The following is a 19,926-nucleotide window of genomic DNA, read 5'->3' on the forward strand; positions in this document are numbered from 1 at the left end:
CAGGGAGTCTCTTTGTGGAGGACGCACCACAGGGAGTCATATGCTGTGCTGATACGAACTTCTGGATGGACCACGGAGAACTATCAAAAGCGTTGGCTGAAGTCAGGGCGCGAGGACTTGCCGTTGGCCTTTTGGCGACTTTCCTGATGGCCACGAATACCTCCTCCTGGTCAAGACAGTATAGTTGGTTTTGGGTACTTGCGAACGCCCCTTGCGCATGTCAAAATAGGAATGTAGGATAAATACATGTGCTGACAGAGGCCGCCGAAGTGCATCGTATTCATCGCCGCTTTTGGCGCAGGTTTCGGCCTCACCGCCAACTGCGACTCCCTGATTCCACATCCTCATGTATCAACGCACAACATCTCTCGAAAGCACCCATCAATCGATCAGCTTTCAGTGTCCGATACCGCGAATAGCCAAGCAACACCTTGAACAAGCCCCAAGACCGCCACACCACTGGCGCAGCTCAGGTATTAGCCATGATGACGCTCATTGTGAGGCTCCTAACCACACTGCTCTGGCTCATCGGGATCTCCATCGTCACCAACATTGTCAAGCAGCTGTTCTTCCGAGATCCTCACAGACCGCCTGTTGTATGGCATTGGGTGCCTCTGATTGGCAGCACAGTGGACTATGGGCAAGACCCGTACAAGTTCTTCTTCAAATGCCGAGAAAAGGTGCGCGCGCTACCCTTGAGCCACTCCAAACTTGTTCAGAAAAGTTCCGACTGGGGGGCGTTTGGTCCCACTGATGGCTCAGTTTTCGCTAATCGAACGTCCAGTACGGTGACTTTTTCACATTTGGGCTGCTTGGAATGAAAGTCACGGTCTACTTGGGAGCCAAGGGCAACAACTTCATCTTGAATGGGAAGTTGAAGGATCTCAATGCCGAAGTAAGACTACGCCTGCTCCATCACAGGCATCACAGCACTGACCCGATAACAGGAGGTATATGGCCCACTCACAGTGCCGGTCTTCGGTCGTGGTGTGGTATACGATGTGGACAACGCGAGGTTTATGGACCAAAAAAGAGTACGGCAAATTGTTTCTTTGCAGCCTCTAATCCCGCATGTCGCTGTTATTGACACGCTCGCCTTTATAGCTGTTGAAGGAAGGCTTCACAAGTCAGAATTTGCGAGCATACGTTCCCCAATTCGTCAAAGAAACCGAGCAATACATCAACACCAACGCCATCTTCCGGGGCGAGGGCGGAGTATGCGACATATCCACCGTGCTTTCAGAAATTTCCCTGTATGCCGCAGCTGGCTCACTGCAGGGAAAGGAAGTCAGGGATTCTTTCGACTCCTCATTCGCCACTTATTACCGCCATCTCGACGACGGCTTTGCACCCGCCAATTTCATGTTTCCATGGCTTCCCACACCCGTGAACCGGCGGCGAGACCGTGCTCAGAGGAAGATGGCCAAGCTGTACATGGACATCATTAGACAGCGACGATCGACTGGGAACCAGGACGGTAGCCACGACATGCTCTGGGCGTTGATGGACGGCCGTTACAGAGATGGCACTCCACTGTCAGACGAAGAGACGGCCAACCTCATGATCGCCCTGCTCATGGGCGGCCAGCACAACACGGCAGCCTCGGGGACGTGGATCATGCTCCATCTCGCTCACCGCCCACATCTCATCGAGGAATTGTACCAGGAACAGCTGAATGTCCTCGGAGATCAAACCCCGACGTATGACACGCTGCAGAAACTCGCGCTGCATAACAATGTCATCAAGGAAACGCTGCGGCTCCACAGCCCGATCCATTCCATCATGCGCAAGGTCAAGCAACCCATGCCGATCCCCGATACCGACGTCGTCGTCCCCGCAGGCCACATACTGCTCGCAGCGCCGGGGGTTCCTTCTCGGTGCGAGGAATTCTTCCCTAACCCTATGGCGTGGAACCCGCATCGGTGGGACAAGCCTGACGAGACGGATGCGGAGGCCCAGACACAGTCACAGCAGAACGAGAAAAGCGACGACAATGATACAGTGGATTACGGATACGGAGCTGTCTCCTCCAAGGCGGTCAACAGCCCTTACCTGCCCTTCGGCGCAGGTCGACACCGGTGTGTCGGGGAAACTTTTGCGTATGCGCAGCTGGGGGCTATCCTTGCGACCATGGTGAGACTTTTGCGCTGGGGGCAGGTCGATCCCAGTGCACCGGTGCCAGCGACGGACTATTCGGTAAGTGACACGATGCCAGTTAATGAGCTTCTTGAAGTAGCTGAAGTGTACTCTGTCATTCAACAATCGAGGGAGAATGTTAATTTGTTACAGTCCATGTTCTCACGACCAATGCATCCCGCTACGATCAAGTGGCAGCGTCGACATTGACGTGTCGTGTCGTTTCGCCGCTACGAAATTATGACCCCATCCCGAGCTCCTCGCAGAGTACCCAAATCCTATAAAGACGCCGGCTGCGGCATATCCGGCGTGGCTTCATAACTGATCCTCCCAGCCGGCAGAAAGAACAGCGCGACCAACGCACCGCCTCTGACCTCGGGATAATGGTGCGTGCCGGGGCCAGGACTCGTCCAGCCGGCCCCCTGCCAGCCTTGCATGCCCTTCAATTCGGCTGTCTCGTCCAGCAAGACGACGCAGTTGATCTCCCCGTACGGATGCTGGTGGTATTGCCCGCGATACACCTCCTGCGAGTCCATGTACACCGCGGTGATGGAGATGAAGCTGCTCTCCGGCGTGGGCGGGGCGATGCGGCCGCGCCGGTACTTGGGCCCGTCGAGTTCGTCGCGCGCCACCCAGCCCTCCTGGAGGCCGTCGCGCATGTACCGCGCAAAGGCTTCGTAGAAGGGCGTGCCGGGGCCGTACTCGCGGTTCAGTCGGGCCTCGAGGTCTTTACCTGGTGTTCTGGGTTCGGGTCAGCGGAGGATGTTGGTGTAGGGATGGATGATTCAAGTAAGGGCCTGACCCATCAGTGAAGAGGAGGAACACCAAGGAAGGGTGATGGAGAGAGGAGCGAGGCACATACAAATTCTTAACCTCCCTGAAGAACTCGTGGCATTTGGACACGAATTCCCTGGCCGTGGGAAATGCTTCGAGATCGAGCACCGGGGCGTCTGCCATTCTTTTTTTTTTTTTTTTCCTCTTCCCTTTTCCTTTTCTTGGTGCCGGGTAGGGAAGTACAGTACTGTACTGTGGATAACACTGTAAAAGTTATTGAGTCAAGCGACGAGTAATAGCTTCGCGTTTAGCCTCTTCAAGTCTGATGTATTTATGTATGTAGGTGTGTCGGAACATGATATACGACGTGGGAATAACACAAGTCGTATGTAAGACGTAAGGCGCGGCCAGCCAATGTCAAGTCAGGCTTACCATCACCATCACCAACACCAAGAAATGACCCCAGATACTGTGGAAGCGGGGAGAGAGGGGGATGACCCAACTCGATCGGCATGTGCATAGGTAGGACATTTCCGTCCCCTCAATCCTATGCCGTGTCCCATGCCGCATGTCACTTGCCGTATGGCGCCCTTGGTGGCCTTGGGGCCTTGGTGGTAGATGTAACGATCGATACATCCAGAAGCCAGAAGCCAGAAGCCGAGTTGATATGCCGATCTGGGTTTCCTGGGGAGATACCTCCAAACAGTGCATGCTACACCCTATCTACTATTTACTACCTACGACCTAGATACCTAGGTACCTAGGTGATTGTCGTGCCAGGTGTCTGGTGCCTGTGCCGTAGTAGTATACACCCTATACTACTAACTTGTCCTTCCCAAAAACTGTGTCTGTAATCCACGAGCAGATTACATATCAAGAAAAGTTGCGGTCATCGGCTTTTGGCGCCTACGTACCTACATACCTCGCGAGCGAAGGCGAGAGCGACAGGGCGGATTGAGTCCACACATCATCATATTTATGTTGTCGTGCTGGGTGAATAGTGCAGTGCACTGTTGCCTCGATTGGTATGTAATATGTCCTTCATTGCATCTCATTTGTGCGGTGTCTTCGGTCATGTGCCGAGACTGGCTGTCTTGGTTGACTGGAGGTGGCTGGTTTGAGGTAAATCTCATGCTCGTGGTGTGGTGTGGTACTGGGTGTGTTGAGTTGCGGCGGTGAGCTTACGCTCAAACCAGAAAGCAGGCAGAGGGAGGGCGAGGCTGTTTGTTTTCACGGAATACACCATCAGATCACTGCTCACCCTTGACAGAAAACTAGAACAAGAATCCATCACACCCATCTCTGACCTTATCGTGCGCCAACCATACGCAGGTGCCGTGATTGTGACATGAGAACAGGTCGTTTGGAGGCACAGGAGTTGCCACCAACCTCAAACTGTAATATGTGGTGAGATCCCAACAAGGGATCTGCTGCTTGATATACCATCTTGCCGAAAACCCACATATTGAACACTGAGGGGGTATACCGAGTACGCAGTCCTGTCGGCATGGAGCACTTCGATTTGGTCATCGTCGGTGCAGGTGAGCTGATTCGTTTCGTCACATTCCCTGCAAACGCCATCATACTCATACTGGCCCCCTCGCAGGATGGCATGGACTCGCCATGGCCAAGACATACTCCGAAGTCTGTCCACATGCCAGCTTCCTCATCATAGATTCCGCCCAATCCATCGGAGGAACATGGGCCAAAGAACGCCTATACCCTGGCCTCAAGACAAACAACATAATCGGCTCGTACGAGTTTGGCGATTTCCCCATGACACCCGAGAGATTTGGTGTCAAGCCGGGACAGCATATCCCCGGCGCTGTGGTGCATGAGTACCTGTGTCAGTTTGCAGAGCAGTTCGGGTTGGTTCCGTGCTTGAGGCTTCAGACCAAAGTCGAGTCGGCAGAACTGCAGGAGACCGGACAGTGGCTGCTCCGAGTGCGGGGACAAGCTGAGCACGATGAAGCCAAAGGCCTAGAGGCTGATCGGCTAGTCGTGGCTACGGGTTTGACCTCTGAGCCATATATACCTCAGTATGCTGGAGTTGAGAGTTTCAAAGGAAATTTCCTCCATTCACGCCAGCTGAGGGATCGTGCCAACGACGTCGAGACATCAAAAGAGGTCGTGGTAGTTGGGGCAAACAAGTCGGCATGGGACGTCTGCTATTCGGCGGCGACGGCGGGAGCCCATGTCAATATGGTGATCAGACCACAAGGCGGCGGCCCAAGCTGGGTGTGGCCTGTCATGTTTTCTCCTTTCAAGCTTTCCATCCAAAGAATGGCGACCACCAGACTCTTCACCCTGTTTGAACCCTGCATCTGGGCTGAGGACAGCGGGTTCAACCTCGCCCGGAGAATCCTGCACCGTACCTGGCTTGGTCGACAATTGGTCAAGTTGTTCTGGAAGATCCTGTCTAACCCCGTGCTCTCAGCAAACGGATATCACAAGCACCCAGAGCTGAAAAAATTGAAGCCTTGGGCATCAATGTTCTGGATGGGTAATTCCTTGGGTGTTCACAATTACGAAACGAACTGGTTCGAATTGGTCAAGACGGGGAGTATAACCGTCCATCTCGCCGACGTAAAGTCTCTGGCGGGTGATGAGGTCCACCTTTCCAATGGTGACATCATTCATGCCGACACTTTCGTTTGTTGCACTGGATGGAAGGTGGCTCCGCCGATCAAGTTCATGCCACCGAGCGTAGCAGCTCAACTCGGACTTCCAGGACAAGAACAGGTTGGGATCGAGTATCTCGTTAAGCAGGCGGATGAGGAGATTTTCAGCTTCATGCCAGGACTTCGCAAAGGCCCTCGAAAGGTTCTGCCGGATGGATTACCCTCCATCAATGTCTCGAGGGAAACCCTGACTCAGAGTCCGTATCGATTGTATCGTTTCATGGTGCCGTCGGCAAAACCTTTTCTGGACCAACGTAACATAGCTTTTATCGGCGCCCACCTTGCTCTCAATGCTATCACCGTCGCGCAAGCTCAGGCCTTATGGATAACGGCATTCTTCCAGCAACAGATTCCGAGCTTGAATGACTCGACAGTCAATTATCAGGATATCAAATATCAAACGATCCTCCAAACCGAATACTGTCGGTTGAGGCACCCACCTTCTGGAGGAGGTGCAGGAGAAAAATGTCCAGATCTCGTCTTCGATGGCCTGCTGTACACAGACTTACTGCTCCGAGATATCGGCATAGTGAACTTCCGAAAGAGTAGTATCTGGGAGGAGTTGTTTGATCGGTATCTGCCCAAAGACTATACTGGAATGACAAAGGCATTGATTGATCGAGCGAGGCCTGACCAGCAAAATCCCTCGAAGAACCACCAGATGAAGGCTAAGCAGTCAGTCAGTAGCCATGAATACCCCTGACAGGCCTGTGGATAGGTAGTAGTAAAGATCTTCCCCTGCTGCAAATAGCACTAGCATGGGTCTCGACTCCTGTGGATGTTGCAGAACGACTGATATTTTTGTCGTCGGATAGTCAGTATACTTCCCCAGTCAGACAGTCGGGGTCTTCAGGATGTCAGCCTGAAGCCCGATGTTTGGTCAAAAGTCGGATTTAGGAGATACAACGAACAATTGGGCTTTGCTTGTTGCCAGCAATTGTCCGCAAGAACACAGCCATGGAATTAACACTTCAGACATCCGAGGCAAGAAACCGGATTGAATATAAAGTCACTTGGTCTTTGTACTGGGTAGACAACTCGGAAAAGTAACATCGACAAGGAAACGCAAGAAAAAAAGAACAATGTTTGATTCCAGCTGTCTCTGCGGTGCAAATCGGTTGCGATGGGGAGCCGAGCCTTCCTTGAGGGTAAGTCTGCCATACTTCTCTCACAGACTTCAGGTCCTAAACCTCATGCAGATGCGATGTTGGTGTGTGGACTGCAGGAAGTTCTCAGGGTCAACGAACACAAACAATATCTTGGTACCTCTCAAAGGGATGAGGGTGGTAAAGGGTAACCTTAAGACCTTTACCTTGGATGCCGAATCTGGAAACCAAATGACCAGCTTCTTCTGCGACCATTGCGGATCGACCTTGTATCGCAGAAGCAGCGGTATCAGCGATGGTGTTGCAGTAATGATCGGGAGTGTTGATGGGAACGAGATGATACATGCCAGCAAACCTGAAATCGAGATCTATACAAATAGTCGTCCGGACTGGATCGCTCCCATTCAAGGCGCAGAGCAAGTGGAAGGCGTGTGGCATCCGAGGCCTGACCAGTTGCCTAAGCGATCTTGAGTTGTGAAGCGAGGACTCGGTAGTTGGTACCGGGTACAAGGAAGAGAGGAAACTGTGAGAAACGAGAAATTGCAGAGAGAAACTCATCGTCATATTGCGCAATGACACGTGATCATAATGCTTTTCGGTCTGATCCTGTGACTGCGAAATCCAAGAAACAACTTCGTCACCTTCATGCTCACAAACCCTCTTGTCTTTCTTCGACGTTTCAAAATTGTGCTTTGTTCATGTTTCTCAGTGTTCCTTGCCACGATACAAAAGGTTGCCGTTGCAAATTGAAGGGAGGCATCATCGAACATGACGCCCTCAATCAAGTAGGCTAAGCTGCGTGGTGCTAACCATATTCCCAAGGTCAAGATCATTCGATTCCTATCGCCATCGCCTTCCTGCTCTTTGCCCGCCGAGCGTCTGGGCCTCCGAGCTACTCCTGACTCTTCATTGATGACTACGGGCACCAGAGTTGCCTCCTGCGCCCTCTTGCTGCTGACTCCTTGCCTGCGCGGACCGCGGGAACTCCTCTGCGAATGGCCTGACAATTTTCCACGGAGCAGAGCGAAGGTATTACGTCGGCTTTACGCTATGTCAGCGAAAATTGAGCAAGAAGAGAGACAAACACACAAAAGGTACCACTCAGGAATTTTGATCGAGTAAAAATGGTCTTATTATCGAGTAATGGACGTACATTCCCAGAGGCTGCCGAGGCCAAATATGGCTTAGAACAAGCCCGAGGACCCTTATCGTCAAGCCTCCCGAGTCCCGAACTCCGGCGAGCTGCATAGGGGAAAGCGTCCTTCCACAAAGCCTCTTGGACCAGGCACATGTCTCCATTTCCCAACGATAACAGGCGTGCGTCAGCGCCATTGATGCCCACCATCCCACCAAATTCAAACTTCAAGTTCCGGCGAGACGTCTCGTCTTATCTCTGCTCGATATGATCGAGTAACAGATACCGCCCACGCGCTCAGCGTCGGCGCGCATCTCTATTCTCACCAATGGCAGCTCTCACAGTGTGCCGGCATTCCAGATGCTGATCGGAGTCCTCCGCGTCTATGGCATACACCCTTCCCTCCTGCGACATTTCTGAAGATACCCAACAGGTCCTGTCTGCCGACGGTGGCTGTGGGTGACCCAAGCTGAGACGAGGGATGCGGGCGAGTGGCCGCTGAAAGGTAGTATGTCTCTCTTTTGTCCTCGTCCTTTGTTATCGTTCTCACCTCGATTTCATTCTCAAAAAGGGTTATGAGACGGTGGTTGACTTTACGCGTTGCTTATCAACCCCGTTGATAAGAACTGTACTCCCCTGTTCACATGCTCTGCGTCTCATATCCACCCGCCGTGTGGTTGTTAGCCTTGTGCTGTTCATATTGATCCTGTCCAAGCGCCTGGTGCTCTGTCGCCTACCGTAACAATGACTAGCTGGACCAGAGCCTTCCATCCTTATCCGACACCTCCACGATCTCCTCCAAATGGCTTGCTCGAAGCAGCAGGCGAGTCTCCGATAACTGTGATCGCGTCGTCTCGAGCCATCCGATCCGGACGACTTACCGCGGCCACTATTGTGATATCCAATGTCACAGGCAAAATCACTGCAACCTTTGATTCGATCGTTCCTGCATCCGATTTCCCTCCCAATACACCTTATACCGACTACTCGCCGCATATACTTCTGCCGGGCTTGATCGACGCCCATGTCCATCTCAATGAACCTGGCCGCACAGAATGGGAGGGCTTCTACACAGGGACGCAGGCTGCTGCGTTTGGTGGAGTGACCACTGTCGTGGACATGCCATTGAATGCAGTACCACCCACAACCACCGTGGTGGGGCTGCAAGAGAAGATCAAAGCAGCGCAAGGCCAATGCTGGGTTGATGTTGGCTTCTACGGAGGCATCATCCCTGGCAACGAGGGAGAACTCAAGGCTCTAGTCCGAGAAGGAGTGAGGGGCTTCAAGGGATTTCTCATTGACAGCGGGGTGGAAGAGTTTCCTGCCGTATCATCCACCGACATCGAGAAGGTCTTTGCTGAATTGGCAGATGAACCTACCACTGTCATGTTCCATGCAGAGATGATACCGCCCATTGCGGACTCGGTCGGAGATGACGTCCAGATATCGTTACCTCCCTTGCAGCCACACGGCCCCCTGGACGCGTATAGTACTTTCCTCGAGTCGCGGCCACCCTCCTTTGAGACCTATGCTATCGAGGAAATTCTCTCCTTGGCTCACATTGCGCCAAATCTACCTTTGCATATCGTCCACCTGTCAGCCATGGAAGCGATTCCCTTGTTGAGGAAGGCACGTGCGCAGGGGATTAACATCACAGCCGAAACCTGCCCGCACTATTTGTCCCTGGCTGCGGAACAGGTTGCTCTGGGCGACACAAGGCACAAATGCTGCCCACCTATCCGAACCCAGTTGAACCAAGATCGTCTTTGGGAAGAGTTAACGCAGCATGCCGAGGAGGGGGTCATCAAGACGGTAGTGTCCGATCATTCTCCCTGCACGCCTGATCTAAAGATTCTCCCTTCACACATTCCGGGACATATCTGTCAACCCAAGGACAAGGTCAAAGCCTTACAATTAGAGACTGACAGAGGCGACTTTTTCTCCGCATGGGGAGGCATCTCGTCGGTTGGGCTAGGGCTCCCCATCCTGTGGACAGAAATGACCCGCCGCGGTTTGACCGGTCCAGACTCGGCCATCACTGACGTGGTAACATGGTGCTGCACCAACACTGCTGCACAAGTAGGCCTGGAAAAGCAAAAGGGCGACCTTGCCGTTGGCTTTGACGCCGATATCTGTATTTTTGACGACACGAAGGAGTGGATCGTAGAGCCAAGCACGATGCTCTTCCGGAACAAGTGCTCACCGTATCAAGGCAAAACCATGATCGGACAAGTCAAAGAGACGTGGCTGAGGGGACGGCAGGTGTTTGTAAGGGACGGAATGAACAATGGGTTCGTTGGGAAGGAATGCGAGGGGCAGTTGTTGCTGGAACCAAGAATCAAGGAATTGAAGAAGGTCAAGAGTTGGTTCAGGAGGTGGATTTACGACTTTGAAGGTTGACCTTTTGAAGTGCGTTTTACGAGATACGGATATTATGACATGATATTCTGTGGATATTTGTAGACTTGAAGATTGTCAAGAAATTAAGTCGCTTCTAGCAAGTTGTATATCATCCTTCAGACTGATAATTCCTATCCAGAACACCCATGGATCCCTCCCCTTGCCCCACCCGTGACTGTATTTGTGGAGACCAAGTGAGAATACATGTCATCACGTGAGTCGGCCGTGGCGAAAACTCGGCTCTCATGATAATTTTGGTTTATATTTTAGTTACACCAATTGCCTTCAACAATCTTCGGATTGAACCGTCTCCGATATCCTGGTGAGAGTTGGACGCGTGGCGAAATGGTATCGCGCTTGACTACGAATCAAGAGATTGCGGGTTCGAATCCCGTCGCATCCTCTTTGATGATTACCTTCAATCAACTTTTTTTTTTCTATACATTTGGTTTTGATCTCTCTCTTGTTTTTTTTATAGCACTCCTCTTTTTCTGTGTCTGCTCTATTTCCGCGGGGTATATTTTGTGATGATATACCTAGTAACCACTCTAAACAGCCTCGGCGCATTTCTCTGGATTTAGTTGCGGGTGACAATCTAGGTACCTAGGTACCAACAGTAGCTATAGGGATGCCCTCTGATCGAGGCGGAGAAGTAGTCGGGTTAATATTATTACATCGCGAATGGTGCTCCGGGTGCCAGGGCAAGATGCTATCGTCTTATGTGTTGACCTTCTCTTGATCTTTCTGCCATTTCTCTCTCACGCGCCGCCTCATCCCGCCATTAATTCCCTTCCCCCATATCTCTTCCTTTTCCATGACCGCATTCGCATCGACAGAGACAGGTGTCCCTTGTGCATCCAGGGCTATTCCTCCTGTTTCTGTACCAGTATACTCCCCCAGAACCACCTTGCGCTCTTTCTTTCTTCTCTCCTTGTCCCTACTCATTTTGACTTTTCTCAGATATGCAGCATATACGCCAACTTCAGCGACCCCCACTGCGACCCCCGTAGCTAGAGACAAAAGCACTCGTAGACCATCATTGGTCCACCATCGTGTCAAGTAGAATATTGCAGCGGCGCAGAGGACTATGCTCAGAAAGATGTTGAGGACCAGCGAAGGAGACACGTCGTCATCTTCATCTTCTCTTTCGGTGTTGAGGGAGACGGAACTGGATACGAGGGATGCATATTCGCGCAGTTCCTGTTCTCTCCGCAGCTTTGCCATAAGAGCGACGTATTCTGGGGAGGGCTGAGGTTTAGGCGGCGGTGGAGGGATATAGACACGGGTACCGCGAAGAAGGCTGTTGAGAGTGGTTTTCTGGCTGAGGCGGGACATGGCGATGAGCGTGGTATGCTCTATTGCCTGGCCGCATGTAGTGGGAAGATCTGCGAGGGACGAGCGATCATCGAGAGAGAGGGAGGAGATGGCAGAGAGAATGCGAGGTGTGGTTGTGAGGAGGACCATCTTGCCGTATCGTCAGCGTATGCTTGAGAAAACAGATGAATGTTAGTCTTCCATTCGACGGGATGCTGGTAACCGTGATGAACAGCAGTAGCCTCGCAGCTGGAGATGATGGAGGCGCTCACAACGAGGCTGCAGCAATGGGTCCCTGCGAAGCTCATTAGCGAGCTCCCCCGCTTGCCAAAGGCGCGCCGAACGGTGTAGATCCTTTAGCCGCGAGGCGGGCAGCTCCAAGGACGAGTAACGTCTCATCGCGTGGGGATCTCTCACTTGTTTCTTCCAAAACCTCAAACTCCACACGGCTGTTTGCGACTCGATGCGGCAAGCTCGTCATGTACAATTTCTCAGTTGACGCGCATTTTGGTCCGTCTCATCCCACTTGGCCTCTGGTGGTCCGCACGTTCCACGTAATATGACGCGCCTCTTCTTCACATTGTGCTATCATCATGGGACAAACGCAAAGTCAAGAGTCCGAGTCTGCCTCGCCGCCAAAGTCTGAACCTGATGACCGTAAGTGAAGAAGCCCCAAGTCATGTTACCGGCGCGTTTGACGCAAAGCCATTGACCGTGCCTTCCTGAAGAATTTGACATTTCCCAAATCCCCGACGACCGAGACCAAGCTTCGAACCACAATTCCGATGCTGGAACCGACCGCACCCCGGCACATGCTCCTCATGAATCCTCCGGCATGGCAAAGCGCCTGGATCGCAATCGCAAACACAAACATCAGTCCCTGGCGGTTAAAAATGACGCAAATTCACCACGTCGGAAATCCAAAAATCGCAATCGCAAGCGCCGCCTGTCGTCGAACAACGCCAGTGACGATGCGGTTGGCGGAGTTTCAAAACGAACTTCTCCTCAGTTGGTCAACCAGGTTACAGACACAAGTCCAAACACCCGACCCTTAAAAGATACGGAACCCGAAACATATCACATCTATGCGACGTCAGATACAAGTGATGCAGAAGACACGGAAAGCAAGAGACGTGGTGGGTTTAATGCATTTGCGACTGTCAATGGGGCAAGTCAGAAGAGCACTCCTGCAGTGTCAAACACGGGCCTTGACAACTCGCGTGATCGGCAACGAGCTCTCGAGAAAGAGGAGAATCAGCACACAAGTTATGTGCCCGAGATTGACGTTGCAACAGGCACGAAGGCTCCAGATGGCGAGACTTTAGGCCCGCCTACTACGCGGGTATCGCAGCTCAAGACGAATGGGGAAGGTCGGTTTCTTTGCCCTTCAGCGGAAGTCCTCAACTGTAGATTGACCTTTGGCTCGGCCAAGGCAGCTACAAGACATGCCAATATCCACACGACGAGCTTCCGCTGTGTCGTTTGCGGGAAACAGATGAGCCGAAAAGATACGCTAGCCAGACATATGAAGCAGCACAGTGCCCTCCATGATGCGTCTGCTGAGGCCGCTTCAAACCCCAGTGAAGATTCAGAAGCCGAGATGCCGGAGCTACCTCAAGCTATGCAGCCCAATACGCTAAATGACGTGCACGACCGGGTAGAGGATGGAGAGCCGCGAGAAGAGGATTCCATCGTATTCGCAACTCCTCAGGAGAGACCGGAAGCAAAGAATCTTGGCAACAACCTCGACATGGAACTTCAGCCCGAGGAACATGACAAACTAAAGGTTGAGATGGCTGAAGTTGTGTCCGACCAACGTTCAAGCTCTCCGTCTAGCGTCTTCGATGAAGCAGAAGATGTCATCGTGAAAGAGACTCCGATGCCGAAAGGAATCCTCAAGCGTAAACGGGACGCTGAAAACAGTGCCCAACCGCAGCGACCGAGCCCGGACAGGACCCGCAAACGCAGGAAGGGGTCTCCCAACTCTCCGCCTACCTCTGTTCCACCTAACGATACGACCAAGCCAGATTCCGTAAAGAAGCCAGAGGACGCAGGTGGCCTTCAAAATCGGCAAATCACAGACAAGATCGTACCACGGCTACAGAAAAGGCAAGGGAGCATGGATGGCTGGGCTCAAAAATACACACCAGGGTCAGGTCTCAGGCATCCAACCCTCAATCCGAAATCACCGCCCTCTCGCTCCGTTACGGAGCAAGTTGAAGTGATCTTCCCCCAAACAAGTCAAGCCGGTCCTTCTGGTGTAAAGTCGAAAAAGAACGACAACGTCCTGCCAAACCGTGCAAAAGGGGCCGACCTTGGGCGCTCTGAAGTCAATTCTTTTCCAGGACCCCGCCAGAAGGAAAAGAAAAATGCCCCTTACGCGACCCCAAAAGGGAAAACTCGAGCAGAACCGGATGTCGACTACTCGACTCCGGTGAAAGATTCTGCCCACGGCGAGGCTAATGGATCTAACAGCGATGGAGACAGTGAACCAGTCGAAATCGCGACATCTGTTGCGAAGAGGACGTTTCCAGCGTGGAGGCAGCAAAAACAAGGTCAGAAAGGGCACGATGACTCCGACTCTGATGCAGATCAATCCAGCAAGTCCGACGTCGATGTGAGCAAAGCAGCATCAGCCAAGAAAACCAGCAAAGTCACGAGAGCTCCGAAGCCCAAGCAATCCGACAATGGAGATCGGCTCGAGTGCGCTAGATGTCACCGGAGATTTACAAGTCGGGATCTGCTCAATCATCACCTGAAGAAGCAGTCTGTGCATGTGGGTCTGCATAAGTGTCAAGAGTGTTCGGAGGAATTCTGGGCGAGCACTGCGCTCGCCGCACACGAGAAGGACATGGGCCACGGAAGGGGCAACGGCCTCCAAGGACGCACTGGCGCCTTCAGCCAGACCGAGGTCGAGAAATTGAACAGGTGGAGAGATGCGTTTTGCGACTACCACAACATCACCCGGATCCAATTTAACGATATGATGACCGACACCTTGACACGGGACAAAGGAAACATTTGGAGCTGGCCCTTCATCAAACGAGCAGAATTTTTGAAAGAGTATCTTAATGTCCTGCCAAATCGCAACAAACGATCGATGCTGCGCTATCGTGAGCGGAACTTTCAGAATGTGGAGGGGTCGAGGAATTGGACGGAGGAAGATGACAAGGACCTGATTCGGTTACACAAAGAACTCGGTCCAAAGTGGGCTGAGATTGCTAAGAGGTTGACAAGGACAGTCGATGCAGTCAGTCAACGGTGGTGGCATAAATTACGATACGGCGATGTGGACACTGGCGAGTGGTCGAAAGCAGAGGATGCTAAGTTTCGCAAGATCTTGGACGAGTTACGGCTTGACTCGGACGGGAACGAACTGCAACATTACCGCATCTCGTGGAACAAGGTCAGTGAGAAGATGGGCACAAGATCTGCGCAGCAGTGCTCCAATCATTATCGTGCTCGTCATTCGAAAAAGGAACGAGGAAGATGGATCAAGATTGACGGCCCGGAGAAGAGCCCGAGGGCGAGTCGGGTTTTGACACCATCGAAGATGGAGTTGAGGTTGCGAGGCTCGACCACAAGAAGAACTCCGAAGAAAGGCCTGTCACAGGAGTACGTTCGCGATGACGACGAGGATGACGATGAAGCTTCGGGAGATGTTCAGGAAGATGGCAAAACTTCCGAGAAGGACAAGTCGGCAGAGAATACTTCGGAAGAGGACGCTGGCACTGGTCATGGATCTGAACCCGAGTCAGATGTCGAGGCCGAGAACCAATCGCTCTCATCAGCTGATGATGATGGAGTTCCACGCACAAGAGGCCCGGTAATCGCCAAGACGCCTGGTAAGGTTCTGGGATCAAGTCAACTGTTCAAGCAGACCCAAGGCAATACTTCGGCACTGAAACCTTCACAGACGAGCAGCAGGAAGGCAAGACTGCCGGAAAGCCAGGAACGACCTTCGCCGAATGTTCCCATTCAACGACGGCGGCTGGAGTCGAGGTCTCCTTTGACAGAAATACCTGTGTTCGAGAATGGTGATCTGGATCTTGGAGAGGAGGACGAGAGAAACGAGAGTGGGAGTGATGTGAGTGATGGTGAAAACTCGGATGACTTGGGTGTCACTCAAGAGCTGGACGAGGAGCTAGAGACGTCCGATTCGTCTGCCGATGCAGACGAAGATGTAGTCGATGCTGAAGCGGCAGAGACCGAAGACGACGTGGAAGACGACGATAATGATGATGATACTGCGGAAACGGACGAGGACATGGATGGAGAGGACGGGAGCGACGCTCATGATAACGTTGATGAGGTATCATCCCAAGAGGATGACGAAGATGAAGACTCAGAGGTGCCTGCGGAAAACAAGTCGAGTTTCATGGATAGTATCAACGAATCTGTGAAACGGTCGAGGATGCGCAGCAGTCAGTCATGGACGGGGGTACCAGTCCCAGGTACAGGCAAGCGTGGTGGACGCAAATTGCGGAAAGGGCACCACGTGGACAGCGATGAGGAATGAGGATTAAAAGGACTGCTTGACGAGGACGGACAGACCATACAGCGTAGTCACTTGGTCAAGGACTGTGGCTCCTCTTTGATCATATCAATAACAGCCTTACTATATCATATGACCAGGTCTCCTTCAAAACCCCATACCATGTTGCAGCCTTGCTGAATCCGAGTACTCGCGCAAACTATCCAATCAGGGACAAGAGCCAACTCAGCCTTGCGTCATAGTGACAACTTGGCTCACGTCCTGCTCGCCATATTATTCAATGTATGATCTGTGATGGATGTTGTCTGGTCTGCCCGTCCACCCGGTCCTCCGGCCCTCTGATGTCTGATTCCGATGTTTATTGCCTCCAGATCCACATACGTGTACGTACTGGGTACCTACTAGGTAGGTATTTCAGTATACGAGGTACAAGCTATTCTATCACATCACTTCATACCATATCATATCATATCACACCACATACCACACTGCACCACACTGCACCACACCACACCACATAACAGGACTACGTCACACTGGTGATAACCCACAAGACACCTTTCTTGGCTGCCGGGTTCTGGATTCTTAGGTCTCAGGTCTCAGGTCTCAGGGGCTCGTTCATTGTGCGAGTGTAGACTACAAGTATAATACCTACCCACCCACCTACCTACCTGGGTATCCCGCACCATCTGGCTCCTCTCGTCTCCTCTCAAAATTCAAAATGTCTAGCACCGCCGCGCTCACCCAGGTCATGCGTCGCGCTGCAAAGGCGCTGCCGCCCATCAACTCGGCCGAATTTGCCAAATCGTTCGACTGGCTGGGTCAATACCAGGTGGTCCTGCTGGGGGATGCCAGCCACGGCACTTCGGAGTTCTATGCTGCGCGGGCAGAAATCACAAAGCGCCTCATCACGGAGCACGGAGTCAAATGTCTGGCGCTCGAGGCGGATTGGCCCGATGCCGAGGCGATTGATCAGTACGTCCGACGGTGGCCAGGCCAGCGTCCTGATCCGGTGCAGACACCACCATCCCAAGAGAGCCCGTTTCAGCGCTTCCCCACGTGGATGTGGAGGAACCGGGAAATGCAGGATCTGGTCCATTGGATGAGAGATTATAACGACGGATTGCCCGCAGAGGACAAGACGGGCGTGTATGGATTGGATCTATACTCGATGGGCTCTAGCATGAGCTCAGTGATCCAGTACTTACAGAATATCGATCCAGAAATGGCCAACGAGGCAAGAGAACGATATGCGGGACTGCAGCGCTGGGTCAACAGAGAACACCAATACGGCCGCAAGATGCTCCAAGGCAAATACGTGGAGAATCTTAAGACTTGTGAGGAAGATGTCATCAAGATGCTCCTGGAGTTGCTGCGCAAGAGGCTCGAGTACTCGGCCAAAATCAACGACGGTGAAAGATTCCACAGCGCCGAGCAGAATGCCGTGTTGGTGGTGGATGCCGAGGAGTACTATCGTAAGATGTACTACAGTGATGTGGTCAGCTGGAATCTGAGGGACTTGCACATGTTCGACACATTGAAGCGCCTCCTTGACTTCCGGAAATCCAAGGCTGTGGTATGGGCTCACAATAGCCACTTGGGCGACGCACGATATACCGAGATGGGCACGCAGCGGGGAGAACTCAATCTCGGCCAGCTCTGCCGCGAGAATCTAGCCGATGTCGTCCTTGTAGGTTGCGGCACACATGACGGCACGGTAGCTGCTGCACATGAGTGGGATGATGACATGCAAATCATGAAAGTCAATCCGTCGCGCGAGGACAGTTGGGAGTATGTGGCCCACAGCACCAATATTCCAAGATTTGTTCTCGATATGCGAAAAGCGCACTGTGACGAAGATACGCGCAGAGCACTGTCCGCTAATCGGCTCGAGCGATTCATCGGTGTCATCTACCGGCCAAAGACGGAGTTGTGGAGCCATTACAGTCGCTCCCGGTTGTCCAAACAGTTTGACGCATATGTGTTCTTCGACAGGACGCAGGCGGTGGGAGCGCTGGAGAAGACGCAGCCCAAGACGTCACTGCTCGAGGCCGAAACATATCCGTTTGGTTTGTGATTCTAGGCGACTAGGCAAGACGCGAGTGTACCAGAGGCCTTCTCACAAAAACCTAAGGCTTTCATTGATAGAGGCAGCCCAGTAGATTGAACCGGGAACAGGGGCGGCTGTCGCTTCCACTGTCACTAGGTAGATGGAGCACTGGCGGGTTTTTGCACCTGTCGCTTTCTAACCCAGTCTCGGAAGCATTCAAGCAGTAGGGTAGTTTGGCCAGAAGTCGGCTTCAGAAAGGATGACAGTCTTCATCACCTTCTCCCTAGAATCGAATCAGGGTGCCCGCGGTCTTGTAACCGACTAAGGGGCTCAATCAGACTAAGCACCTCCGGACGCAGTCTCGTCCAGTCAATGGCCAACATTCTTTTTGCGCGTGCCTCAAGGACGGGTACCATGGCCTTTCTCATGGCTTCATTGGCAGGGTTGAGGCCCTCCTGCAAAGCTTGTTTCGCGTAGGAGATGAAAGTCGGGGAAGCGCATCTGACACAGTAATCGTAGATATCATCTGCGGAAAGCGTATTGAACCCGCCTTCGCGCATGATAAGTACCGTGTCGGCGGTGACCGAGCGATAATGGTCCCCAAATCGCCGGCCAAAGAAACGAGCCGCGGATTCTGTCCAAGCAAAGGGGACCCATGGGATGAGCTTGCATAAGGGATCATCGACCACAACATAGTGCCACCTCAGGAGTCGCCTTCTCGAAATCGTGTCCAGCTCTTTGAGCTGCTCAGTGACGCTCATTTTGGAATCGTCCGTCACATCGTCCAATTTATCGTTTCGATTACGGACAAAGAAGTCATAGCGTTTGCACAAAGCTTTCAATTGCCTGATCCGGTCCTCTGGGCGCTCACACGTGGAAGGGATCCTTGGAGCGATGAAGGAGGCCCAGGAACGAAACAACCAGAGAGCTAAGGTAAAGCCTGGCAGACGGGCATAGTCCGATCCGTGGTGAAGCAGGAGCTGGAACTCACGACGGGAGATTTGGGGAACTTGGATGTGATTGTTGTCAAGTTTGAGGTTGGACCCGCCGTAGAGAGCAACCACATCCGGGGGACATTCAGGAGGAAGGCGTTTGCAGAGATTGGCATATTCCTTATGATTATCCCAGATCTGCGCGATGCCTTGTTTGTAGAATTTGTTCAGTGCAACTGCCTTCGCCCGGCGATATCTGAGCCTCTGGAGCAGAGTGATGCGACCATTCTTGTTTAATTGGGGAGCAGGGACGAACGGTAAAGGCGGAGGCCGTAGGGAGGAGAGACTGCGAGCGGAGGGGGCATCGGGGACAAGCGGCTTGAGACGAAGGACGTCGGGATAGGTAGGTGTCTCGGTGAAGAAACCAGGATAGAGCTCTTCGAGCCAGGATTTGGGCGTCAAACGACCCCGCGGTGGCCGCACAGAGGAAATAAAGGAACCGGTGAAGTGGGAGGATGAGATCGAAAGCGAGCGGGAGAAGACTTTGCTGAGGGAGCGAGAGTTGCTTACACCGTGGTTGAGGCAAGGTGAGATGCTCATTGACGTGATGTGCGAGATATACCGTGGTGAGAGAGAGGCGCGGACGAGATAGAGTGTCAATTGTGAGAGGCTGCGTCAAGTCAAAAATGTCAAATGGTCGTTGGAGGTGGAGACGCGTATCTGAGACGCGCAGTTTCTCCCAAGAATTTCTGGGCCGTTTCTGCACAATCTGGCCTCCTCTACCACCACCGTCAAGTCAATCACCACCTATTTCCTTGTACACTTGATTCCACCTCGCCTTTTCGTCTTGTGCTGGCTTCACAATCACTGCACACGCAGCCTGGATTGTCCCTCCCTCCCAAC

The 19,926-nt window shown here is 52.6% G+C and overlaps 8 protein-coding genes and 1 non-coding gene across 9 annotated transcripts; 6 read left to right on the forward strand and 3 right to left on the reverse strand.

Annotated features, from left to right (window-relative positions):
* Nucleotides 1–485: 485 nt before the first annotated feature.
* Nucleotides 486–2,346, forward strand: AYO20_05836 (hypothetical protein; the record flags this gene model as incomplete). Its single annotated transcript, XM_022644128.1, has 4 exons — nucleotides 486–680; nucleotides 785–895; nucleotides 948–1,034; nucleotides 1,105–2,346. 4 exons carry the CDS (start codon nucleotides 486–488, stop codon nucleotides 2,344–2,346), a joined length of 1,635 nt encoding a protein of 544 aa, XP_022499888.1.
* Nucleotides 2,347–2,414: 68 nt separating this feature from the next.
* AYO20_05837 (hypothetical protein) lies at nucleotides 2,415–3,093 on the reverse strand (the record flags this gene model as incomplete). The annotated part of the gene is made up of 2 exons (XM_022644129.1): nucleotides 2,415–2,877; nucleotides 2,999–3,093. 2 exons carry the CDS (start codon nucleotides 3,091–3,093, stop codon nucleotides 2,415–2,417), a joined length of 558 nt encoding a protein of 185 aa, XP_022499889.1.
* Nucleotides 3,094–4,533: 1,440 nt separating this feature from the next.
* AYO20_05838 (hypothetical protein) lies at nucleotides 4,534–6,294 on the forward strand (the record flags this gene model as incomplete). The annotated part of the gene is made up of 1 exon (XM_022644130.1): nucleotides 4,534–6,294. The coding sequence occupies one exon, from the start codon at nucleotides 4,534–4,536 to the stop codon at nucleotides 6,292–6,294; it is 1,761 nt and encodes a 586-aa protein (XP_022499890.1).
* Nucleotides 6,295–8,576: 2,282 nt separating this feature from the next.
* Nucleotides 8,577–10,232, forward strand: AYO20_05839 (allantoinase; the record flags this gene model as incomplete). The annotated part of the gene is made up of 1 exon (XM_022644131.1): nucleotides 8,577–10,232. The coding sequence occupies one exon, from the start codon at nucleotides 8,577–8,579 to the stop codon at nucleotides 10,230–10,232; it is 1,656 nt and encodes a 551-aa protein (XP_022499891.1).
* Nucleotides 10,233–10,563: 331 nt separating this feature from the next.
* AYO20_05840 lies at nucleotides 10,564–10,636 on the forward strand. The gene has a single exon. It is a non-coding gene; the product is annotated as a tRNA-Arg (tRNA).
* Nucleotides 10,637–10,949: 313 nt separating this feature from the next.
* Nucleotides 10,950–11,696, reverse strand: AYO20_05841 (hypothetical protein; the record flags this gene model as incomplete). The annotated part of the gene is made up of 1 exon (XM_022644132.1): nucleotides 10,950–11,696. The coding sequence occupies one exon, from the start codon at nucleotides 11,694–11,696 to the stop codon at nucleotides 10,950–10,952; it is 747 nt and encodes a 248-aa protein (XP_022499892.1).
* A 443-nt stretch (nucleotides 11,697–12,139) lies between these two features.
* On the forward strand, nucleotides 12,140–16,065 carry AYO20_05842 (hypothetical protein; the record flags this gene model as incomplete). The annotated part of the gene is made up of 2 exons (XM_022644133.1): nucleotides 12,140–12,203; nucleotides 12,275–16,065. 2 exons carry the CDS (start codon nucleotides 12,140–12,142, stop codon nucleotides 16,063–16,065), a joined length of 3,855 nt encoding a protein of 1,284 aa, XP_022499893.1.
* A 697-nt stretch (nucleotides 16,066–16,762) lies between these two features.
* Nucleotides 16,763–18,118, forward strand: AYO20_05843 (hypothetical protein; the record flags this gene model as incomplete). The annotated part of the gene is made up of 1 exon (XM_022644134.1): nucleotides 16,763–18,118. One exon carries the CDS (start codon nucleotides 16,763–16,765, stop codon nucleotides 18,116–18,118), a length of 1,356 nt encoding a protein of 451 aa, XP_022499894.1.
* A 245-nt stretch (nucleotides 18,119–18,363) lies between these two features.
* AYO20_05844 (hypothetical protein) lies at nucleotides 18,364–19,623 on the reverse strand (the record flags this gene model as incomplete). Its single annotated transcript, XM_022644135.1, has 1 exon — nucleotides 18,364–19,623. The coding sequence occupies one exon, from the start codon at nucleotides 19,621–19,623 to the stop codon at nucleotides 18,364–18,366; it is 1,260 nt and encodes a 419-aa protein (XP_022499895.1).
* Nucleotides 19,624–19,926: the final 303 nt, after the last annotated feature.

Source organism: Fonsecaea nubica (assembly GCF_001646965.1).
Source record: "Fonsecaea nubica strain CBS 269.64 chromosome Unknown Scaff35, whole genome shotgun sequence".
In the NCBI taxonomy this organism is placed as follows: domain Eukaryota; kingdom Fungi; phylum Ascomycota; class Eurotiomycetes; order Chaetothyriales; family Herpotrichiellaceae; genus Fonsecaea; species Fonsecaea nubica.